The following is a 22,573-nucleotide window of genomic DNA, read 5'->3' on the forward strand; positions in this document are numbered from 1 at the left end:
CATGAATACTTAAAATTACATTTACTGTAAAATTCTTGTTTTCTGAACTATTATCATTTTTCTAAGTAGATTCACAGACAGTTTCTTTTCTTAAAAATCAAGGATGCAGAAAAGGAATTCTCAAAATTATATGAATATAATAAGGAACAGCTTTCTGAACACACTGCCTACAATTCATGCAACAAGAATGGTTATTCGAGTCAGATGCTGGAGCACAGCTGGTGTATTTTGGAATGAGAGCTGTGAATAAATCTCTATTTTAGAAGGGTTGGTGAAATTGAGGAAATGAGTCAGAAAACTTATTTGTTGAATGTCAAGTTTCAAGTGCAGTTGTTAAAAATGAGAGGACTTGTTACATTGATATGATAAATTCGAGTAAATCCTGTCAGATCCAGACACCATCAATAATGCTACATTTTAAGGGCTGGGAAGGGTTTAGCATGGAGGGGTGCATCGGTTTGGAAGCAGATAGCGTGGTTGATGTCCAAACTGCCAATTTTCAGGTTTCACTCCCCTTCGGAGAGGCACACTCACAATTACTGTGTTCACTGGACAATTGAAACCACACTGACATGAATTTTTGACGTATGATGCTTGGTGCATCTCTGCCAATGAAAACAAAATAAGAGCTCAGCAGTAATGAGAGACCAAATGAAATTCAGAGTATATACGGCCATGCATACTCAGCACCAACAGCTGCTTTCTTACCTGATGGAAAAGAATTGTTCATGGTAGATTAGACCTTGGATGGAGACCGGTATGACTAGCAACCGCACTAACAGCAACCCTAGCAACAAACGCCTGGTTACAAACTGTAGCTGAACATGGGAGAGAAAGTCAGGAAGGGTGACAGTAAAATGCTGATCGCTGGAGGTCACGCAGAGTACAAAAGGGTCTGCAGCAGATAATAGGCCTCCTTGGTATGCTGGAAACACAGGAGGCACCATTGACTGGATTAAGTGGTAGAAGAAGCTGCAGCCTCTTCAAAGAAAGTCTTATCTTTGCAGTGTTTATTGCGCATGTTTTGCTAGGGGCTGACAAAGTCACAACCACTCTCAAATTTCATTCTCCGGGTCCTTTCAGAGTGGTTTACTAGATTTACCAGGAGAAAGTGAGGGCTGCAGATGCTGGAGATCAGAGCTGAAAATGTGTTGCTGGAAAAGCGCAGCAGGTCAGGCAGCATCCAAGGAGGGCTTATGCCTGAAACGTCGATTCTCCCGTTCCTTGGATGCTGCCTAACCTGCTGCGCTTTTCCAGCAACACATTTTCAGTACTAGATTTACCAGTCAGGATCAAAGAGTAGACTTAACTAGCAGTGCTGGAAATTAGATTTGTCTGGGATGATTCCCAACAAAATGCAGGGGATATCTAATTAATGGCTTTGGTTGGTTTCCCAGCAGTGCAAGACATCTTTATCTGTAGATGTGCTTTAATCAGAACATCCACGAGTGTTATCCAGCCATGGCTACCATCCATTAATGTGCAACATGTGTGAGACCACAAAATGTGCTCCCTGCCATCATAGAATCCCTACAGTGTGGAAGCAGGCCATTTGGCCCAGCAGGTCCACACCGCCCCTCTGAAGAGCATCCAATCCAGACCCACACCCTGTCTCTGTAACCCTGCATTGCCCATGCCTAATCCACCCTGGACAGTATGGGTAATTTACCACTGTCAATCCATCTAACCAGCACATCTTTGGACTTTGGGAGGAAACCACAGCACCCAAAAGAAACCCATGCAGACGCAGGGAGAATGTGCAAACTCCACACAGACTGGAATGGAATCAAACCCGGGTCCCTGGCGCTGTGAGGCAGCAGTGCTCACCACTGAGCCACGACAGGAAAACTGTATAAGTTGGTGCCATGCCACGCTGAAGTGCTGGTGAGGGAAATGACTTTCATGAAGCTGGGACTTGCCATTCAGACAATGACAGCACTCTGTGACAAAAAGAGTGAATTGTAAAGCAGCCTCTCCATGCCCACATTTCAGAAGCTCTGCAGTGCAGCTCGACACATCTTTACAGCATGTCTGTTTCCTTTTGCCTGCTAACAACTGGTGGGTTATAAACCAGGCCTGAGACTGCTCTCATGTTGGGAAAGAGGAAATCCGTTGGGAAAATCACCATTAATTCCCTCTTTAATGACTTCAATTTCCTTCCAACAACAGATGTGGAGGTTCCAGGCATATCCACCAACGCACCCTGGGAAAAGTAGCTGGAGGTGGGAATACATTGCCAAGTAGATTCTTTTTTTCTCATTTTCCCTGCCTCCACAAATCCCATGGCCATGAGGAAGTCCTCAGTGCCCCCCAACAATGCTCCTGATTTTTTTTTGAATGAGTTGTATTGCAAGATGGGATTTCTAGTTTTCTGGTGCTGACCAGTGAACATGGGAGATAATTAGAATACTACCCTCAGTGTTTCAAAAACTTACAAGTTATAAGTCTTTCAAAGATATCTTGAAGATTGGATTCCCTACAGTATGGAACAGGCCCTTCAGCCTAATAAGTCCACACTGACCCTCAGAAGAACAACCCACCCAGACCCATTCCCCTGACTAATGCACCTAAGAGGCAGTGAGGTCTGCAAATGCTGGAGAACAGAGTTGAGAGTGTGTTCCTGGAAAAGCACAGCAGATCGGGCAGCATCCAAGGAGCAAGAAAATCAATATCTCAGGCAAAAGCCCTTCATCAGGAATGCGCCTAACATTATGGTCAATTTAGCATGGCCAATTCACCTGACCTGTATATCTTTGGACTGTGGGATGAAACCAGAGCACCTGGAGGAAAGCCATGCAGACATGGGGAGAATGTGCAAACGCAACACAGACAGTCACCTGAGGTCGGAATTGAACCGAGGTCCCTGCCATTGTGAGGTAGCAGTGTTAACCACTGAGTCACCATGCCACCCTATACTTTAAGACTTTAAACATGGCCCTGATTTTCTCTGAATATTCAAGTCCTCTCATTATCAAACGTAGATTTTATTTCTAAATAAGCTATTATTTCCATCACTTTAAATGTATTCATCACCTTTTCCATTGCCAGAATGAAACTATTTATGTTTCTAAAAAAAGCCCCACATCATTTAAATCTCTCAATATTTTTCTGCGATCAGTAAGAGGCCTCAATTGTCCTTAAATGCATTCCATTCAAAATTATCCACAAATGTTTGGAAATGATTTGCTGCAATTTTTATTCAATTTTCTCTTTTCATATCTTCTCCTCACTTTTACTTTCAGATAGTTTCCAAACACTCCCCAGCCATATTTCCTTAGATATTTTAAGTGTCCCTGTGAAATAACAGTACAGAGGCCGGTATCCCATCATCAAGTGACCCTTTATTTACATGTACATAGTGCATGGATTCTGACCAGCCAGCTCAGAGCCAGTCCTTGGGGTGAGGAGACTCTCTGAATCTCCTGTTTATATCTGTCAGCTGGGGCTCCATGATTGCCCCAGGTTAACAGCCCCAATCAAGGATCTCATACACAAAGAGATTTTTCTAGCCCTTGTAACAATCACTATACCTTGTTGTTGCTATTAATTTCTCCTTTATTTAAATATGTTTGGCTCAGTGGTTAGCACTGCTGCCTCACAGCACCGGGAACCCGGGTTTGATTGCAACTTTGGGCGAATGTGTATGGAACTTGCATGGATTTCCATTGGGTGTTCCAGTTCCCTCCCACAGTCCAAAGATGGCACCTTAGGTGGATTGGTCATGATAAATTGCCAATAGTGTCCAGGAATGTTCTTCAGAGGATCGGTGTGGACCTGGTGGGCCAAATGGCCTGTTTCCACACTGTAGGGATTCTATTCTATGAAGTGCTTGGCAAGGTTTACATTGGGGAACACTCAGTGAAAAGATAAATACTCCATGTTGTTCATGTCCTCTATTGCATTCTTCTATGCTGTTTGAACACAATTATCTGAGTTAATGTGTACTTGTATTTCAGATGAAGTCATTAAATCCCAGTCATTCCTTTTCAATATTTTGTCAGTGACTCCAAACTTTCATTTAGGAAATAAAAGACATGAATATCCAGTTGACATGACAGAACAATGGTTTTTCGGCAGCTCATGGTGATATATATTAAAAAAAGCTATCGTGTGCATTGATGAATTGAGAGAATCTTTCCTCCTCTCCACGGCTGGTGTATTGTTGAATTGTCATTACTAGGCCTCATGATGAGTGTTGCAATTTACCATTGGAGGAATCTTAAGGAAACGTAAGTCTGTCATCAATCAACATTCATCAGATCACAATCTACTGGATGAAAATAAGGCACAAGCTTCTTGCTATTCCTCCAGCTTCTTAAGTTACAAATGCTAAAACCGCTGACAGCAATCTTAGTTGATCAGCATGGATAGTCTTTGAACTTTCCAATCTGTACAGCTCTAGAGCCATACTCTTGTCTGTATATTTCTATAGATTTCAAACATATTCTTAATAGATCAGCTGAAGATGATGTTTGACTGCCTGTTCTTCATTTGAGAAAAGGGCTGTCAACAACTGAAAATCGGATTGCCCAGTACTGATTTGGACTGAGGGTAGACTCTCAGCCACCCAAGGCATGAATTGGCTGAAATAGACAAGAGAAAAGACTGCCTAACTATATTTTCCATTCTCTCCTGGGATGTGAGTGTCGCTGACTGACCAGTAGTTATTGCCCATCCCTAGTTACCCTTGAGAATGTGGGAGTGAGCTGCCTTCTTGAACTGCTGCAGCTCTAGTGTTGTAGGACGCCTCCAATATTGGTAGGGAGGGAATTCCAGGATTTTGAGGCAACAATGACGTTATATTTTTAAGTCATGATGGTGAGTGGCTTGGAGGGGAACTTGCAGATTGTGGTGTTCCAATGTATCTGCTGCCCTTGTCATTCTAGATGGAAATGGTCATGGGTTTGGAAAGTGCTGTCTCAGGATCTTTGCTGAATTTCTGCAGTGCATCTTGTAGATAGTATACACTGCTGTGATTGTCTCTTACTGAGGGTGCTAATTGATTGGCATTTGTGTGGCTCAAATGTTACTTGCCACTTGTCACCCGAACCCAAGTAATGTCCAAACCTTGTTGCATTTGAAGCTACTTCAGTATCTGAGGAGTTGCAAATGGTGATGAATGTTGTCTATTCATTGGCAATGAATCTGACCTTATGAGGGAGGGCTGGCTTTTGGTGAAGCAGCTGAAGGTGGTTGGGTCTAGGAAACTGCTCTGAGGAACTCCTGCACAGATGTCCTGGAGCTAAGAAGACTGACCTCCAGCAACCACAACAATCTTCCTCTGTGCCTTGAGTACAACCAGTTGAGACTTTGCCCCTTGATACCCTTTGATTCCAGTTTTGCTAGGGCTTCTTGATGTCACACTCAGTCCAATGTGGCATTGATGTCAAGGGCTGTCACTTTCACCTCATCTTCTGGAATTCAATGCAACAGCACACACAGTGTTGCTTCACAGGTTGCAGGACTGGAATGACATTTTGAGCCGGTGATGGGTATGTTATTCTCCAGCATATGACTTAAAAGGACTGGGGTTTATGGCAGAACACTTAGAAGTATAACATCCAGAGACATTTAGACACATGGGTGCACAGATCCGTGAAATTGGTAACCCAAGTGGCTAAAGTAGTCAAGAAGGTGCATGGCATACTTGCCTTCTTTGGTTCGGGCATAGAGTATAGAAAAATTGCTGGTCATGTTGCAACTGTATAGAACTGTAATCTAGGATTACCGTGGTGTTGGAAAAGCACAGCAGGTCAGGCAGCATCCGAGGAGCAGGAAAATCAACGTTTCGGGCAAAAGCCCTTCATCAGCTTCCTGGTGAAGGGCTTTTGCCTGAAACGTCGATTTTCCTGCTCCTCGGATGCTGCCTGACCTGCTGTGCGTTTCCAGCACCACTCTAATCTAGACTCTGGTTTCCAGCATCTGCAGTCCTTGTTTTTACCTCTATAGGACTGTAGTTTGGCAACATTTGGAAAATTGCTTATAGTTTTGGTCGCCACACTACCAGATTAATGTGGAGGATTCAGAGACAATACAGAAAATTTTACCAGGATATTGCCTGATTTGGATGGTTATAGATACAAGGAGAGTTTGCACAAACATATCTTGTTTTCACTTAAACATCAGAAGCTGTGGAGCGACCTGATTGGACTTTTAAAAATTACAACAGACATGAATAGAATGGATAGTTGGAGTCTTTTTTCCAGGGTAGAAATGTCAATTACTAGAGGGACATAGGTTTAAGGTAAAAAGGAAAACTTTAAAGGAGAGGCAAGTCTTTTTTACACAGATGATGATAAGTGCCTGGATACAACAGCAATGTTTAAGAGGCATTTTGAGAGAAATGAGAATAGGCAGAGTTTAGAGGGATACAGACCATGTAGAGACAAAAGATTTTAAATTTAAAAATGTGTCAGTGCAGACTCAGTGGGTTGAAGGACCTGTTCCTGTGCTGTGCTCTTCTTTATTCTTTGTTTGTCCTTCAATAAAGTCGAAGAATATTTAATTCTTTTTTGGTGAATCAATCAGTTGGGGGTCATTCTGGGCTGATTAAGTCCCCTTGCTCACTCTATTACATCTTCCTTGAATCAAAACTGAAGCTGGCTGGTGTATCATTATCCCACAATGATTAAACTGCAGGAGGGTTTTCTTTTGCTTTTCTGGTTCCTACAACTTTATGGTGACGCATCAATGAGGTTTACCAAAACAACTCAGGCTTTACAATGATTCCAACCAATGGATGGCACAATCAATGTGACCTAATAAGACCTTCAATGACCCCAATAAAACCGGGATAAATAAATAACACTTGTACCTTTGTCTCTCAGATTCTTGCTTGTTTTTTTAAAGTTCTCCTTGGTGCCATCTAAGCCATCTGTAAATATAAGCATGACCTGCAAAAGATCATGTTGAAATATATTTATTCAAGTAACGCGTTTAGAGCAAAGTATTTAATGCTTATTTGTTACCATGAGGGGCAGGTATTGTCTGATCATTTTTAAAGAGGTGGCAGAATTCTGAATCTAATTGATCTCATATGTTGGGTAAAGAATGTAACATTGATCCACAGGATGAGAATGGGGCAGTAAGTGTCCTAAAGTTGGAAGTTTGCACTTACCACTTAGTTCCCCCCACTACACATTGTTCTTTGTTTGTAATGTGTTAAGCTTCAAGTTGGAGTGGATAAAGTAAATGCAGTTTCATGTGCTTCACAAGTTCTGTACAAATATCAAGCTATTATCTAATCATATTTTATAAAGTCCCACAAAGTCTCAGGGGTACATGTAATGGTAATACCAGAGAAGGAAGATTCCAGAGTGAAACCTGACTGACAGACTTTGAGTTTTATCTTTGCAATTTCTTTTTACCACGGAGGTCAGTCACTGAACATGTTTATCAGAGGCTGCCAAATACTTTGAGCAAAAGAATAACAAAGTTACACACAAGTGGGAAAACAAACTATTTTATACTATTAAGAACCATCTGAATTGGTCTTATTGGAAACTTAAGAAATAATGAATCAATACTTTCACACAACAACCTTAACAATACATAAATATCAGTGAAAGATCAAATTGTTTCTACTTTAAAGTACTTTGTTCAGTGATCACATTATATTAGATTTCTACATTAATTTCTTTCATTGATGTTGCTTCCTGAGACTAATAAACAAAGTATTAACAATGCTTACATACTCCTTAACATGCATTCCTTAATGCATTCACAGCTTTGTAGGATATCTTCCTCTCTGATATATGATCTTCTGTTCCTGAGCTTACTTTTACAACTTCTAAGACACTCTAGACTTTTTTCTCTGCCCTCACCACTTTAGTGAATGCTACACTACACTGCCACTCTTAGAGGCATTTTTCTCTGAATGACTTGCCTCTCTGAAAGAAACCTGAAGGAAACAAAGCTTTTCAGTGTACTGAGATACACGTGACAATAAATTAAATCAAATCAAATTAAATCAAATCAAACATTTCCTAACTTAAATGCTTCTTGCTTCCTAAAAGACTTTTCCTCTGCCTGTTTTCCTGGGTCAAGAGCCTTTTTTTTGTTCTCTCCTACTTTTCCAAAGCACTAAACTATTCACCTCAAAGGTTTTATTCTGTTAATGATGGCTTAATTTAAGCACATGTAAATGAATTTTCAGATCGCCCAATACCACCGTCAGATTCAAAACTGAACTTCTCTTTTTACAATGTACAATATAGAAATACATGTTAAAATTAAAGTTATACATGGTCTTTTTCACTTTGAAACCCAAGTTTCCAAAATAATAGCAATATTATAAAAATATTAATGGGAATCATCAAAAGAATTCTTACAGAAGGATACCTACTTTTGCTTTTGAACTTGTTTCTCCAAATTTGTTCCCCAGCACCTCCAATGTCTCAAGATTTAAATCAATTTTGGACACAGCGTGTGTTGATGTGAGGTTATAAATTATTTCAGCGCTATAGTTTTCAAATTTTGTGTCAAAGATAACCTGGCCTGTGTCACTTTTTGCATAAAACGCCACTCTGATCTCTGGCTGAACACCAGACATACAACTAATATCACTCGCAGATGTAATTCCCTGCACAAATTCGTCCAGCCTTAGTCGCAATTGTTGTTGACCATTAAATATATTCTGTGATCCGAACCATCCAGGGAAATCAAATCCAACAGCAATGTCAACGATGCAGTCTGCAAGTCACAGAGCATGAAAACAATCAGAATCCACATTATTAATTTCATTTCATATGTCAGCAGGTGATAAACATTAAAAGTAAAATACTACTATTAAAATGAATCCTAGAATAACCTATGATTCGGAGATGCCAGTGTTGGACTGGGGGGTACAAAGTTAAAAATCACACAACACCAGGTTATAGACCAACAGGTTTAATTGGAAGCACACTAGCTTTCGGAGCGACGCTCCTTCATCAGGTGGAACAATCATCCACTGAAGGAGCGTCGCTCCGAAAGCTAGTGCTTCCAATTAAACCTGTTGGACTATAACCTGGTAATGTGTGATTTGTAACTTAGAATAACTTAATTTTCATCTGAAAATATTCATCCTGCTTGTGATATTCATCAACAGGTACCAACTTTAGACATTAAGTATATATTTTTAAGATAACTCATTGTTTAATGGCATAAATAATGAGAATACATGCCTGTGTGCTATGAGATAGGAATCACATATATGTGGTTTATCTCTTGTTTGGATAGTTGTCATTCAGTAATGTTTGTCTGCGACCTTTCAGACAGACCCACAGAAAGTACATCATTTGAAGGAGGATGTGAACGACCATGTGTCCATTTCTAAGCTGATAAGCAAGTTAGTATAGTTGTGAACCTGAGAAGCTGAAGCTGTATTCACTGCCACCAATCTTTTTTTGTGGCTGTTAGTCTAAACTACAAATACCATGAAAGGAAGGACACCAACACAAAGTATTTGGCAGAAGGTGGGCTCAATCTTGATGAACAGTAAAGAGGTTTATTGTGTATCACATAGATTACATCACATTTGAGATCCCTCAACTGGGGATGCGATAACCTAGTGGGGATTGTCACTTGACTATTAATTGAGCTGGAATTCTATGGACCAGAAGATTCTTCTGCCACAAAGCATAATAGGTTTTCTTACCAAACTCGCTGCATTAATTGCTCCTATAGCACTGCTCACACCTGACTGCCACTCCATCTTACCATGCACATTTTCAGAACAGCTCATCACTCAGCAGGTAACCGCTGAAAGAACAACATTCTCTGCATCTGCACCACCTTTGAAAGGCCATTGTCCTCTTGGACAAGCAGTGGCATTCTGAAGCTGCGCTGTTCATCGCACGACAGAGATGGAAGACAGCAGAGGAAGGGAAGACGGTATCGTGATTCTCCATGAAGTCCTGGTGGATAGGATTAGCACAAAGGAGAAGCCTCCTCTTCCTGTGAACAGCAGTGAACATCGCAACACTCGCCCCTCCTCAATTCTGACCCCTGTCACCTCTCGGGTAAGAAGTTCCTCTGTAAGTGCGAACCATCCAGATAGCCTTCAAAACAACCCAGGACCAAGCAGCTGTGCTACCAAAGCTGTGGAACAAGGAAGTACACTAGATGCAGTGGAGTTAGAGAAAGTAGAAAATGTATTGAGGGCACTTTGGTGACTGGGAGGACACTGACTTAGAAATGACTCTCATCTCATCTACTTGTGCTTCAAGCATATAGCTTTATGATAAATCTAGTCAGCTAGTTTGGAATTGAACAGCTGGATTTTTATCTGGAGCAATATTGTCTTGACAGTTCATAAAAGCACTCCAGCTTGATGAATTTATGAGAAAATTAAGTCTCAAAATGCATTTATTGGAATTAAACTGAAAAGCAGAGACCAGTCCAACAAAGGTCCTTAATCATGCAAAATTAACTTAAGATTCAAGTTATAGTCATAAACATCTGGGGCTCCATCTGACTGTTTTTTGGCTGAGGACGAATTGTGTCAAGTTTTTACCAGATTCTTTTCATCACGAGACCTAGCAAGTTCTCTCTTGCTACATCTTGCAAACCCATCTCATTAACCATCTAACCCACTCCATGGTATCCATACTAGTCAATTCCAGCCCCACCTTACCATGCATCAGTTCCGAAAGAACTCGCCAGTCAGTGGACATCCACTGAAAGACCAACATCCCTGGCATCTGCGCCATTTTTAAAACATTGCTGAGCACTCAGACGAGAAGAGGCATATTGAAGCTGCACTGTTTGGTCAAGAACATTTTCAAACGATGTTAGAGAAGAGGAAGATGGCATCGGGATTCCACAACTGGAACCTGGAGGTCCTGGTAAAGATGGTGTTGAAAGAAGGGGAGTTCTCATCCCGGAAGACTGACAGAGGAGGTCACACCACCAGACCCTGGTAGTGTGGTCAGAAGTCATTACTCTGCTCAGTGCTACCTTGATGGTCGAGAGGAACAGCCAGCAGTGTCATCAAAAGGGAAATGACCTTCTTCCCTCTGCCAAGGTGAGTGCCACAGTCTTTGCTCTGCCAACTCACACACTACCTGCACAATTGCACTCATCTCCCATCAATGCTAAGGCTCAGCTATTCTCACTATTGCCTGTACCATCCTTCCTTACACGCACTCATACCAGTTAACCTCCCAAACCACGAACCCTGCTTGTCCTCTGCATTGCCTTCTTGGGCACCACCTTTTCCCCACCTGCACGAGAACTAACAACAGCATGATAAAGAAGGCAAATGGTATACTGGTCTTCATAGTGAGAGAATTGGAGTATAGGAGCAGGGATGTCTTGCTGTAATTTTACAGGGCCTTGGTGAGACCACAGCTGAAATGCTGTGTGCAGATTTGGTCTCGTTACTTGTGGCATGATGTTCTTGCGATTGATGGAGTGCAGTGAAGATTTACTGGGCTAATTCTGAGATGACTTATGAGGAGAGGTTGAATCAGTAAGGATTATATTCAGAAGCATGACGGAGGAACTCAAAGAAAATTCTAACAGGACCAAACAGGGTAGATTGAGGAGGTTAGGTAGAGCAAAAACAGGGATCACAGTCTGATGAAATGGGGTAAACCATTTAGGATTGAGGTGAGGAGAAATTTCTTCCCCAAGAGAGTGGTGAGCCTGTGGAATTTATCACCAGAGAAAGCAAGCAAGGCCAAAAGATTTTGTGATTTCAAAGAGTTGGATGTAGCACTTGAGGCTGAAAGGATTAAAGGATATGGGAGAAAAGCAGGAATAGGCTATTGAAATGGATGATCAACTGTGATTATAATCAATAGCAGGCACAGCTCAAAAAGCCAAAAGACCTAATCCTGCTCCTATTTACTACGTTTCTATGTTTCTAAAAGCATTGCCACACATTTTAATCTCATTTAGTTCCTTCATTACTCTGATTCGAGGAGAAGACAGCCCATAACAAAACAGAAAGGGTCCAGATGAATGGATAAATGCCTTACCTTCAGCTCCTCATCGTGCTGACCCTGAGGCCAGTCCCCTGGACTGGTTTTGGAGGCTGCCCTTGACTTACTGTTCCAGAAACTCCTGACTGATGGGAGCATCCATGGATTTCCATGATGATGACCACTGCGCTAAGAGTTTGAGGCAGGGTTGCCTGCTTACTGCATGTAAGCTGCTTATCACCACAAACATGTGGTGTTGGTGCAATATTGATGTGGCACACTGCCGCAGAGCAAGATGTCCACCCCTTTGACTGAGAACTATGTCCAGCAAGGCAAGCTGCTTGGTCTTGAGACTGTGTTAATTGGCAAGGCAAGAATGGTGCCAGTATGCAGGGAGGTGCTATGTAAGCAAATGCTAAGAAGGAAAGTGAAACACCCTGAAATGTAGTCCAGCCCAGTCACATTATCCATGCTTGCAGAGTGTCCCTACTGCAGTCTTTCAATGTTAGTCACTAGTATGCTCTGCAATTCAACTCTGTTCTTCATGCGGGGCCTGGAAATAGGTCAGAGACATGCCATAATGGAAAGAGAAGTGGCAAACAATGTGATGCCAATGTCTGCTAATATATGGTGTGTGTGTGTGGCTGGTGCCCACAGGTCATGCCCTGAAAAACTGTCTTGTTCCACTTAACACAGAGGTACTTTGGAGCAAGTGGTAAGCTGAATTCACCTGCTATGGTTTTCATGTCAAGCTTGCTTGGTAAAATAGGAAGCTTGATATTAATGAGCTAGTCGGGCCATTAACAAGTGTTTAACAAGCAATAATCCCTCTTAATTGGCAGCTCACCTCTGACTCATGAGAAACTTGCGTCTGGTTAAAGTTTCCACTATCAGAGCTGATGATATGGATATCTTAACCATTCTCATAAGTGGGTAAAGTTTTAAAGGTAAGTGGTTTGAATGGCAATTGTTTTTTTTAAGTTCAGAACTTTGATAATGTGAAACAATTACCTAAAAATATTTCTGTAATACATACACAATCAAATGAAACCAACTCATTCACTTTGTGTCTTTCATTGTGTCTCACATCTGCACACACACCATGGGTGCTGGGGAAAAAATAAACAAGAAGAAAAAAAGAAAAAAAAGAAAACGAAAAAGAAAAAAAACAAAACCAAAAAAAACGAAACCAGCTTATTGAAGAATTTTAAAATGATTTTCTTATTCTTTTGGTGAGTAAGAAATTTAATTGGCATGTCACTAAATAGATTAGGTAAAAACAATGACTGCAAATGCTGGAAACAGATTCTGGATTAGTGGTGCTGGAAGAGCACAGCAGTTCAGGCAGCATCCAAGGAGCTTCGAAATCGACGTTTTGGGCAAAACCCTTCATCAGGAATAAAGGCAGTGAGCCTGGAGCGTGGAGAGATAAGCTAGAAGAGGGTGGGGGTGGGGAAAAAGTAGCATAGAGTACATTGGGTGAGTGGGGGAGGGGATGAAGGTGAAAGGTCAGGGAGGAGAGGGTGGAGTGGACAGGTGGAAAAGGAGATAGGCAGGTAGGACAAGTCTGGACAAGTCATGGGGACAGTGCTGAGCTGGAAGTTTAGAACTAGGGTGAGGTGGGGGAAGGGGAAATGAGGAAACTGTTGAAGTCCACATTGATGCCCTGGGGTTGAAGTGTTCCGAGGTGGAAGATGAGGCGTTCTTCCTCCAGGCGTCTGGTGGTGAGGGAGCGGCGGTGGAGGAGGCCCAGCACCTCCATGTCCTCGGCAGAGTGGGAGGGGGAGTTGAAATGTTGGGCCACGGGGCGGTGTGGCTGATTGGTGCAGGTGTCCCGGAGATGTTCCCTAAAGCGCTCCCCAATGTAGAAAAGACCACATCGAGAGCAACGGATACAATAAATGATATTAGTGGATGTGCAAGTAAAACTTTGATGGATGTGGAAGGCTCCTTTAGGGCCTTGGATAGAGGTGAGGGAGGAGGTGTAGGCGCAGGTTTTACAGTTCCTGTGGTGGCAGGGGAAAGTGCCAGGATGGGAGGGTGGGTTATAGGGGGGTGTGGACCTGACCAGGTAGTCACAGAGGGAACGGTCTTTGCGGAAGGCGGAAAGGGGTGGGGAGGGAAATATATTCCTGGTAGTGGGGTCTGTTTGGAGGTGGCGGAAATGTCGGTGGATGATTTGGTTTATGCGAAGGTTGGTAGGGTGGAAGGTGAGCACCAGGGGCGTTCTGTCCTTGTTATGGTTGGAGGGGTGGGGTCTGAGGGCGGAGGTGCAGGATGTAGACGAGGTGCGTTGGAGGGCATCTTTAACCACGTGGGAAGGGAAATTGTGGTCTCTAAAGAAGGAGGCCATCTGGTGTGTTCTGTGGTGGAACTGCTCCTCCTGGGAGCAGATACGGCGGAGGCGGAGGAATTGGGAATACGGGATGGCATTTTTGCAAGAGGTAGGGTGGGAAGAGGTGTAATCCAGGTAGCTGTGGGAGTCGGTGGGTTTGTAAAAAATGTCAGTGTCAAGTCGGTCGTCATTAATGGGGATGGAGAGGTCCAGGAAGGGGAGGGAGGTGTCAGAGATGGTCCAGGTAAATTTAAGGTCAGGGTGGAATGTGTTGGTGAAGTTGATGAATTGCTCAACCTCCTCGCGGGAGCACGAGATGGCGCCAATGCAGTCATCAATGTAGCGGAGGAAGAGGTGGGGAGTGGTGCCGGTGTAATTACGGAAGATCAACTGCTCTACGTAGCCAACAAAGAGCCAGGCATAGCTGGGGCCCATACGTGTTTCCATGGCTACCCCTTTGGTATGGAGGAAGTGGGAGGACTCAAAGGAGAAATTGTTAAGGGTGAGGACCAGTTCGGCCAAACGAATGAGAGTGTCGGTGGAAGGGTACTGTTGGGGACGTCTGGAGAGGATAAAACGGAGGGCTTGGAGGCCCTGGTCATGGCGGATGGAGGTGTAGAGGGATTGGATGTCCATGGTGAAGATGAGGCATTGGGGGCCGGGGAAACGGAAGTCTTGGAGGAGATGGAGGGCATGGATGGTGCCTCAAATGTATGTGGGGAGTTCCTGGACTAGGGGGGATAGGACAGTGTCAAGGTAGGTAGAGACAAGTTCAGTGGGGCAGGAGCATGCTGAGACAATGGGTCGGCCAGGGTGGTCAGGCTTGTGGATCTTGGGAAGGAGGTAGAACCGGGCAGTGCGGGGTTCCCGGACTATGAGGTTGGAAGCTGTGGGTGGGAGATCTCCTGAGGTGATGAGGTTCTGTATGGTCTGGGAGATGATTGTTCGGTGATAGGGTCACGGTCAAGGGGGCAATAGGAAGAGGTGTCCTCGAGTTGACGTTTGGCTTCAGCGGTGTAGAGGTCACTGCGCCCCCTTTATCCGCTGGCTTGATGGTGAGGTTGGGATTGGAGCAGAGGGATTGGAGGGCTGCGCATTGTGAGGGTGAGAGATTGGAGTGGGGGAGGGAGGGAAACAGATTGAGGCGGTTAATGTCAAATAGATTATACTACCTACAGTATTATCCAGTGATAACCAATAGCTTGTACACCAATTGGAAGAGGCAGAGCACATTAGTTCAGACAGATTGAAACCAGATGGTTTCTGGAGCCTCACTATCATAGAGTCAGGGAGACCTACAGCATGGAAACAGACCTTTCGGTCCAACCAGTCCATGCCAACCATAATCCCAAACTAAACTACTTGCCTGTGTTTGGCCCATATCCCTCCAAACATTTTTTTTATTCAGTACTTAGCCAAATGTCTTTTAAACATTGCAACAGTACCCGCATCCATCACATTGTCTGGACGTTCATTCCACACACGAACTGCACTCTGTGTAAAAATGTTGGCCCTCATGCCTTTTTTAAGTCTTTCTTCTTCACCTTAAAATATGTTCCCTGGTCTTGGAATGCCCAACCTGAGGGAAAAGACACCTGCAATTCACCTTATCAATACCCCTCATGATTTTATAAACACCTATAAAGTCACACCTCAACGTCCTACAGTCCAGTGAAAAAAGTCCCAGCTTATCCTTATAACTCAAACCCTCTATTCCCAGCTACATCCCAGTAAAGCTTTTCTGAATCCTCTCCAGCTTAATTATTCTAGAATCCCTACAGTGTGGAAACAGACTCTTTGGCCCAACAAGTCCACACCGACCCTCCCACCCAAACACATTACTCTACATTAACCCCTAAGTAATGCACTTAATCTACACATCCCTGAACACTATGGGCAATTTAGTATGGTCAATTCACCCATCCTGCACATCGTTGGACTGTGGGAGGGAACCCACGCAGACATGAGGAGAATATGCAAACTCCACACAGTTACCCAAGGCTGGAATCAAACCTAGTTCTCTGGCACTGTAAGGCAGCAGTGCTAACCACTGAGCTACCACACCACTCATATCCTTCCAATAACAGAGCGACCAGAACTGGACACAAAGCTCCTGAAGAGACCTCACCAATGTCCGGTACAACCTCAACGTAGAAATTTATCAGGGGTAGTGGAGAGGGAAAAGTATTTTACTCACTCAGTGAAAATATTAGGAGAGCAATCAATAATGGAGAGGGTGCGTTACTTAGAATGCCCGTCAGAATTGTGATTTTAAAGCGTTGCACTCTTCAGGCATGTGAGGCACCAGTGTGAGTCAAACAGGAGGCTCACACAATTAGCGAAATTACTTCATGACCAGGAAGTCAGCAGGGTACCCCATCAGCAAAAATAAAATCAGAAACACTGAAGAGACTCTATAAGTTGCAAACTTCCCTTTGTCTCAGCAAAAGAAACAGAGCTCCTGATGAAATTACCCCCTTGGACAGATTATTCACTAATGAAACACATACAGATCTTTTGGTATTCCAATGGATTTTTTTTCCCTAATCTTGGTATCTTCAGAAAAACCACACTTTGGTAATTCAGCAAGAAAGGTTGCAAATGAGACGCAAGGTAAAAGATAAAATATTGATTTAATGCCTTTCTTGGCAATCATCTCTCCCTCTGCTGAAAGTGATTATTCTTTGAGAAAGATCTTGTGTCCATCTTCATAGCTGAAAAATGTGTTGCTGGAAAAGCGCAGCAGGTCAGGCAGCATCCAAGGAGCAGGAGAATCAACGTTTCGGGCATAAGCCTGAAGAAGGGCTTATGCCCGAAACGTCGATTCTCCTGCTCCTTGGATGCTGCCTGACCTGCTGTGCTTTTCCAGCAACACATTTTTCAGCTCTGATCTCCAGCATCTGCAGTCCTCACTTTCTCCCTGTCCATCTTCATAGTAGACAATGCAACTTATATACCAGAAATAGGAGATGATCAAAGGGCTAATAAAATTTAGCACAACTTATATCGATGGAGAAAACATATCAGAGAAAGTTAATGGACTTTAAAACCAAAAAATGCCCAGGGATTTTACAACCTTCGGCTTCTCGAATTCATGCAGAGAACATTGGTTCACTTTTTCTGGAACAAAAAGACGCATTCCTAAAAATCATCAAAAACACCAAAATAGAGGAAGACGAAACAATGATCTCATTCGACGTGACAGCACTGTTCACCTCCGTCAACATCGACCTGGCAAAAGAAACACTTACCACACTTTTAGAAGAGATCATCACACACACCCCAACCACCAACAATCACATTACCAACGAAAACATCATGAAACTAGTGGACCTGTGCCTCACCACTCACTTCACCTTCAACAACATAATCTACAAACAAACCAACGGCACACCCATGGGATCTCAGCTATCAGGATTCATAGCAGAAGCAGTAATGCAAAGACTAGAACAAACAGCCCTACCAACCATCAAACCAAAAATCTGGGTCCGCTATGTAGATGAAACCTTTGTCATCACAAAACGAAACAAGATAGAAGAGACATTTAACATCATGAACAACACCCTCACAGGCATAAAGTTCACTAAGGAGGAAGAAACCGACAACAAACTTGCATTCCTGGACGTCACAGTCGAAAGAAAGGACAATGGAGAACTACAAACCTGCGTATACAGAAAACCAACAAACACTGACTAAATACTTAACTACACCAGCAACCATCCCAACACACACAAACAAAGCTGTATCAGAACACTATTCCAACGAGCCACACACACCGCAGCACAGACGAACTTCGAAAAACAGAGGAGAACCACCTATACAATGCATTCAAGAAGAACGGATACTCCAAAAATACAGTCCGCGGATTCCTCAAGAACAAACCACGACAAGCAGACCAAACACAGCCAGAAATCCTATACACCTTACCATACATAAAAGAAGTTTCAGAAATGACAGCCAGACTACGAAGACCTCTTAGAATCCTGGTAGCACACAAACCCACCAACACTCTCAAACAAAAACTAACAAACTTAAAACACCCAGTACAACCATGGACAAAACCAACGTCATTTACAAAGTTCCATGCAAGAACTGCCACAAACACTACGTAGGACAAACAGGAAGAAAGTTAGCCACCAGGATACACGAACACCAGCAAGCCACAAAATGACACGACCCTCTCTCCCTCGTAGCCCTACACACGGATGAAAAAAAACACCATTTCAACTGGGACAACACACCTACCCTGGGACAGGTTAAGCAAAGACATGCCAGAGAATTCCTAGAGGCCTGGCACTCCAACCACAAAAAATGCCATAAACAAAAACATAGATCTAGATACCATCTATCAACCCCTCAGAAAACGAACAGGAAATGACATCACCAGAAACCCCAGGAACCCCATCCAGGAGAAAGATATAAATAGAAAGCAGGAGACAACAGCTTCGCTTCACTTGGAGGTCACAACTGATGATGTTACCTAGCCAGGTAATGAAATGTCTGGATATCAAACCTACAGCTCAGCGAGCAAACCTACACCCTAAACCTCAACCTGAGTTACAAACCTTCACAAACCTTGCACTGGGTCGCTGTGCAGGTCCTGAGTTTCCCTACTGAGGAGGGCAGTCAGTTGCTGGTGTGTGTTCGGACCCTGGTGGTGACCTTCCGCCTTCAGGCCTTGCAGCGATACCTTTACGTCGAGCCTCCTCCTAGGTGGTGCGCCCTGGTGACGTATTATTTCCGCCTGGTATGTAACCTCAACTATGACACGCAGCTCCTGTTCATCGACTGTGACGGTTTGGAGGTTGCCCTCAGGACGCTGCCTGTGTTTTACCTGATCACTGTCTGGAACATGGTCGAATCGCGTCACGTCTACCCTCCGGCAGGAGTAGCTGCTGTCGTCAGGGAGCCGTTGCTTAGGAATCCGCTTCTATTTTGATTTAATCCCTGCCCTTCCCTTCACTTTTTTGCTCCAGCAGCATTACTCTCTAAGAAGAACATTGCTTGTCACTGGTCACTTGGGCGTTTCATTTCTTCCTGGTGATGGAATATAAATAAAGATTTACAAACTTGTTGTTCTTCACTGTGTCTGACACCTGCATATACACAACATGGGTGCTGGGGAAAAATAAGCACTACTACAGGTAGATGGTAGTGTAGAGGAAAATAGAAAAGAAAAAAAAAGTTAAAATTAAACAGGAGTATCAGAGGTTCTAGTCACTGAGAGCTGGCTCTGACAAAGCTGGATCAGTGGTGAAGGACTTGCCAAGATTTATAATCTCCTCTGACTCTGTGCTGCTGGGCCACAGACAGTGTGGTACTGCTGCTGTTGGTTTCTGCTTTTTTGGGGGGGGGATTCCTAATTCCTGAACTGGTGGAATTTTATAGGCAGTTTGTTAACTGGTATTTCTTTTTTATTTTCTTCTCTTTTTTCTTTATCTAATTTCTTTTTTCCTTTTTCTTAGAATCAGTCTTCAATTGAGGAGATTTTAATCTCATGGTTATTTTTTTTCACTTCCCCCACACTATTACCTAACTGCGGTAGTGCTTATTTTTCCCCAGCAACCATGTCGTGTGTGTGCAGGTATAGGACACAATGAAGAACAACAGGTGTTTAAATCTTTCGCTATTCCTTTTTTATTGAGGACTGATTTCTAAACTACCTGATTTACACAGTGTGGTTCAGGTGTAATTCAGGCCTCATTAGGGAAATGTTGTTTCACTGGATGTTTACAGCCTGTGTGTTACTCTTTTCTCTTCTACTTTGAGAAAAGGGCAATGTTGATTTTGTGGCAGGGCTTACTTTGTTTTTTGAACATGCTTTCACTTTTTTGGTGTTTGGACTGAGCCCCTGTGAGAAAATACATCTGCCCAGATGAGCTGTTTCTGTGGGTAGGCCTGGCTCTTTGTCGGTGGACTAGGCCTCTGTAAAGACTGAACACCTGTGTGTGTGTGTGTGCTGGGAGGGGAGCATTCACTGGGTCCTGAAGTTCAGGAGTGGACTCTGCCTTCAGGAATGGAGCAAAACCCCTGTGAGTTAATTGCATCTTTACAATGGACTGTGTTCCTGAGAGTGCACCTCGTTCTCTGTGGATGGGCCAGGTGTCTATGGAGACTGAACATGTGTATGTGCTGTGGGGTGTGTATTTGCTGCCTTCGGGAGTGGACTCTGCTTTTGGGAATGGACTCTGCAGTTTGGAGTGGATTCTATTTCTGACAATGCACTTTGTATACTGGAGGGGACTCTGTTCCTGGAAATGGACTCTACATTTTGAAGAGAACCATTTATGGTAATGAACACTGTACCAGAAGGGGGTCTGGTGATAATTGACTCTGTTTTGTTGCTTGTTGGGTTTATCACCTGCATGTCTTGGGTCTCCCTGGGTCTGACAGGTCTTATTGTGAGCTGGGAGGCTCATAGGTCATCCTGAAAGGTAGATGATATTGGGACAGACGAAAGGCAACAAGCAGTTCTTCTGACTACTTGTGGACCTGCAGTAGTTTTGGTTATTAGAAGCCTAACTTTTCCTGAGACATCTGACACAAAAACTTTTCAAAGAGTTGATGGATTTTGTTTAGGAATATAATGACCACAAGCCTCCTTTAATTCTGAGATGCTATTGGTTTTATTTGGCATTTGAGAACCAGGAGAATCCATGCTGGGATTTTTAATGAGGTTAAGATGACTGGCTGAAGCATGTGATTTTGGGTTAACTCTGAATGAGATACTGAGAGTATGAGGGATTAATGATGGAACCATGCAAAAGCGCCTACTAGCTGAAGCCCAAGTGGATTTAAAACAGATACTACAACTGGCTTTGTCAGTGGAAAGTGCTGCAATTGGAGCATGTGAGCTACAGGGTGTCCTGATGGAAGTTGACATCTCACTGACTAAGCTTGGGGAGCACCACTTGAGTGCAGGCAATCACAGCCTCATGCAGGACATATCCTGAGCAGAGGGACTCTGTCAGTCCATGGCAAAACCCCAAAATAGAGCTGAGCCTTGGTCAAATGGTTTAAATGTTCTTCAGGGTCTGGGCCAGCAAACTAAAGTAGATGCCACCAGTATGTAGACTCGCGACAGCAAAATGGCTACCTGAGTGAAGTCCTAATTAAATACCCATAAGCGTTTCAGGAAGGTCTGGGGACTATCAAAAGAGCCAAGGCCAACTTACATGTTAACCAGGAAGCAATTCCCTGATTCTGCTAGGCCTGCCCAGTGCCACTTACCTTACAGGAAAAAGTACAGGCAGAAGTCAGGAAACTGGAAAGCAAAGGAATCATCAAACCAGTCCAGTTTGAAGAATGGGCAGCACTGGTCACATTGATTGCAAAGCCTGATGGGTCGGTTTGTCTTTGGTGGGGGGTGGGGGTTAAGCAAATGGTAAACTGCTTCTCACAGCTGGATAAATATCCAAGCCCTCGCATAAAGGGCTTGTACACAAATCTGGAAGGGGTGCTGTCCTTCATGAAGCTGGACATGAGCTATGCATAGCTGAAATTGTGACGAGGTGAGGAGTGGAGTTGAAGTAGCAGGTGGCCATGATTGTACTCAATGGGTTAGGCTTGAGGGACAAATGGCCTCCTCCTGCTCCCATTTCCTATATACTTATGTCCCAGCTTCCATTGTCATACAAGTCATCATCAATGTCTTGGTGTTGTAGTGCAAGCTTAAACCAACATTCAAATATACAATTAGGTGCAGGATTAGAAGATTTTGGCCCCTTAAGAGTGCTCCAACATTTGATAAGATAAGGACTGATTTGGTTGTGACCTCTATTTCACCTTGCCTCCCAATCCCTGATACCCTTTGATTCACTGGTTTGCCAAGAATCTGCTTACCATTGCTTTCAATATACTCCTCCACTGCCCTCTGAAAAAGGGCGTTCCACAACCTCATGACTTTGAGAGAACAAAAATCTGTTTTTTTTAAGAAGAAAATTCCTATGCTTTTAAATGGTGTCTCCTAGTTCTAATCTCACCTACAATGGGAAATATCCTTTCAACATCTGCCCTGTCAAGTCCCCTCTGGATCTTCTGTCAAACAAGGCCAGAATGTTGACATCATGACTATGGATCCTACTATCCCACCAGTCTCTGCATCCAACACATCATCCTTAAATACTTCTGCCAACTCCAACCTGACCCCACCACCAAGAACATCTTCTCCCTGCACCCCTCTCTGCTTTCTGCCAGGACTGTTCTCTTTGACAGTCCTTGCTTAGGGCCACTCTCCCTACAATACCACCTCCCAACCCCCAGAAAAGATGCAAAACCTGCTGGCACACCATCCCCTCACCTCTATCCAGGGCCCCAAACAGTCCTTCCAGGT

The 22,573-nt window shown here is 43.5% G+C and overlaps 1 protein-coding gene across 2 annotated transcripts in view; it reads right to left on the reverse strand.

Moving 5' to 3' along the window:
- Nucleotides 1-22,573, reverse strand: part of LOC122564422 (collagen alpha-6(VI) chain-like) — a 139,790-nt gene that overhangs the window by 90,599 nt on the left and 26,618 nt on the right. For both annotated transcript variants that reach the window (XM_043719264.2, XM_087978576.1), the window contains exons 5-6: nucleotides 8,345-8,691; nucleotides 6,815-6,893 (exon numbers count right to left, since the gene is read on the reverse strand). In XM_043719264.2, the coding sequence (XP_043575199.2) occupies nucleotides 6,815-6,893; nucleotides 8,345-8,691 (426 nt within the window). The remainder of the gene's footprint in view (nucleotides 1-6,814; nucleotides 6,894-8,344; nucleotides 8,692-22,573) is intronic.

This window comes from Chiloscyllium plagiosum, unplaced genomic scaffold, assembly GCF_037043375.1.
Source record: "Chiloscyllium plagiosum isolate Xiang-an unplaced genomic scaffold, Cpla_swu_hap1 HiC_scaffold_34, whole genome shotgun sequence".
Taxonomy (NCBI): domain Eukaryota; kingdom Metazoa; phylum Chordata; class Chondrichthyes; order Orectolobiformes; family Hemiscylliidae; genus Chiloscyllium; species Chiloscyllium plagiosum.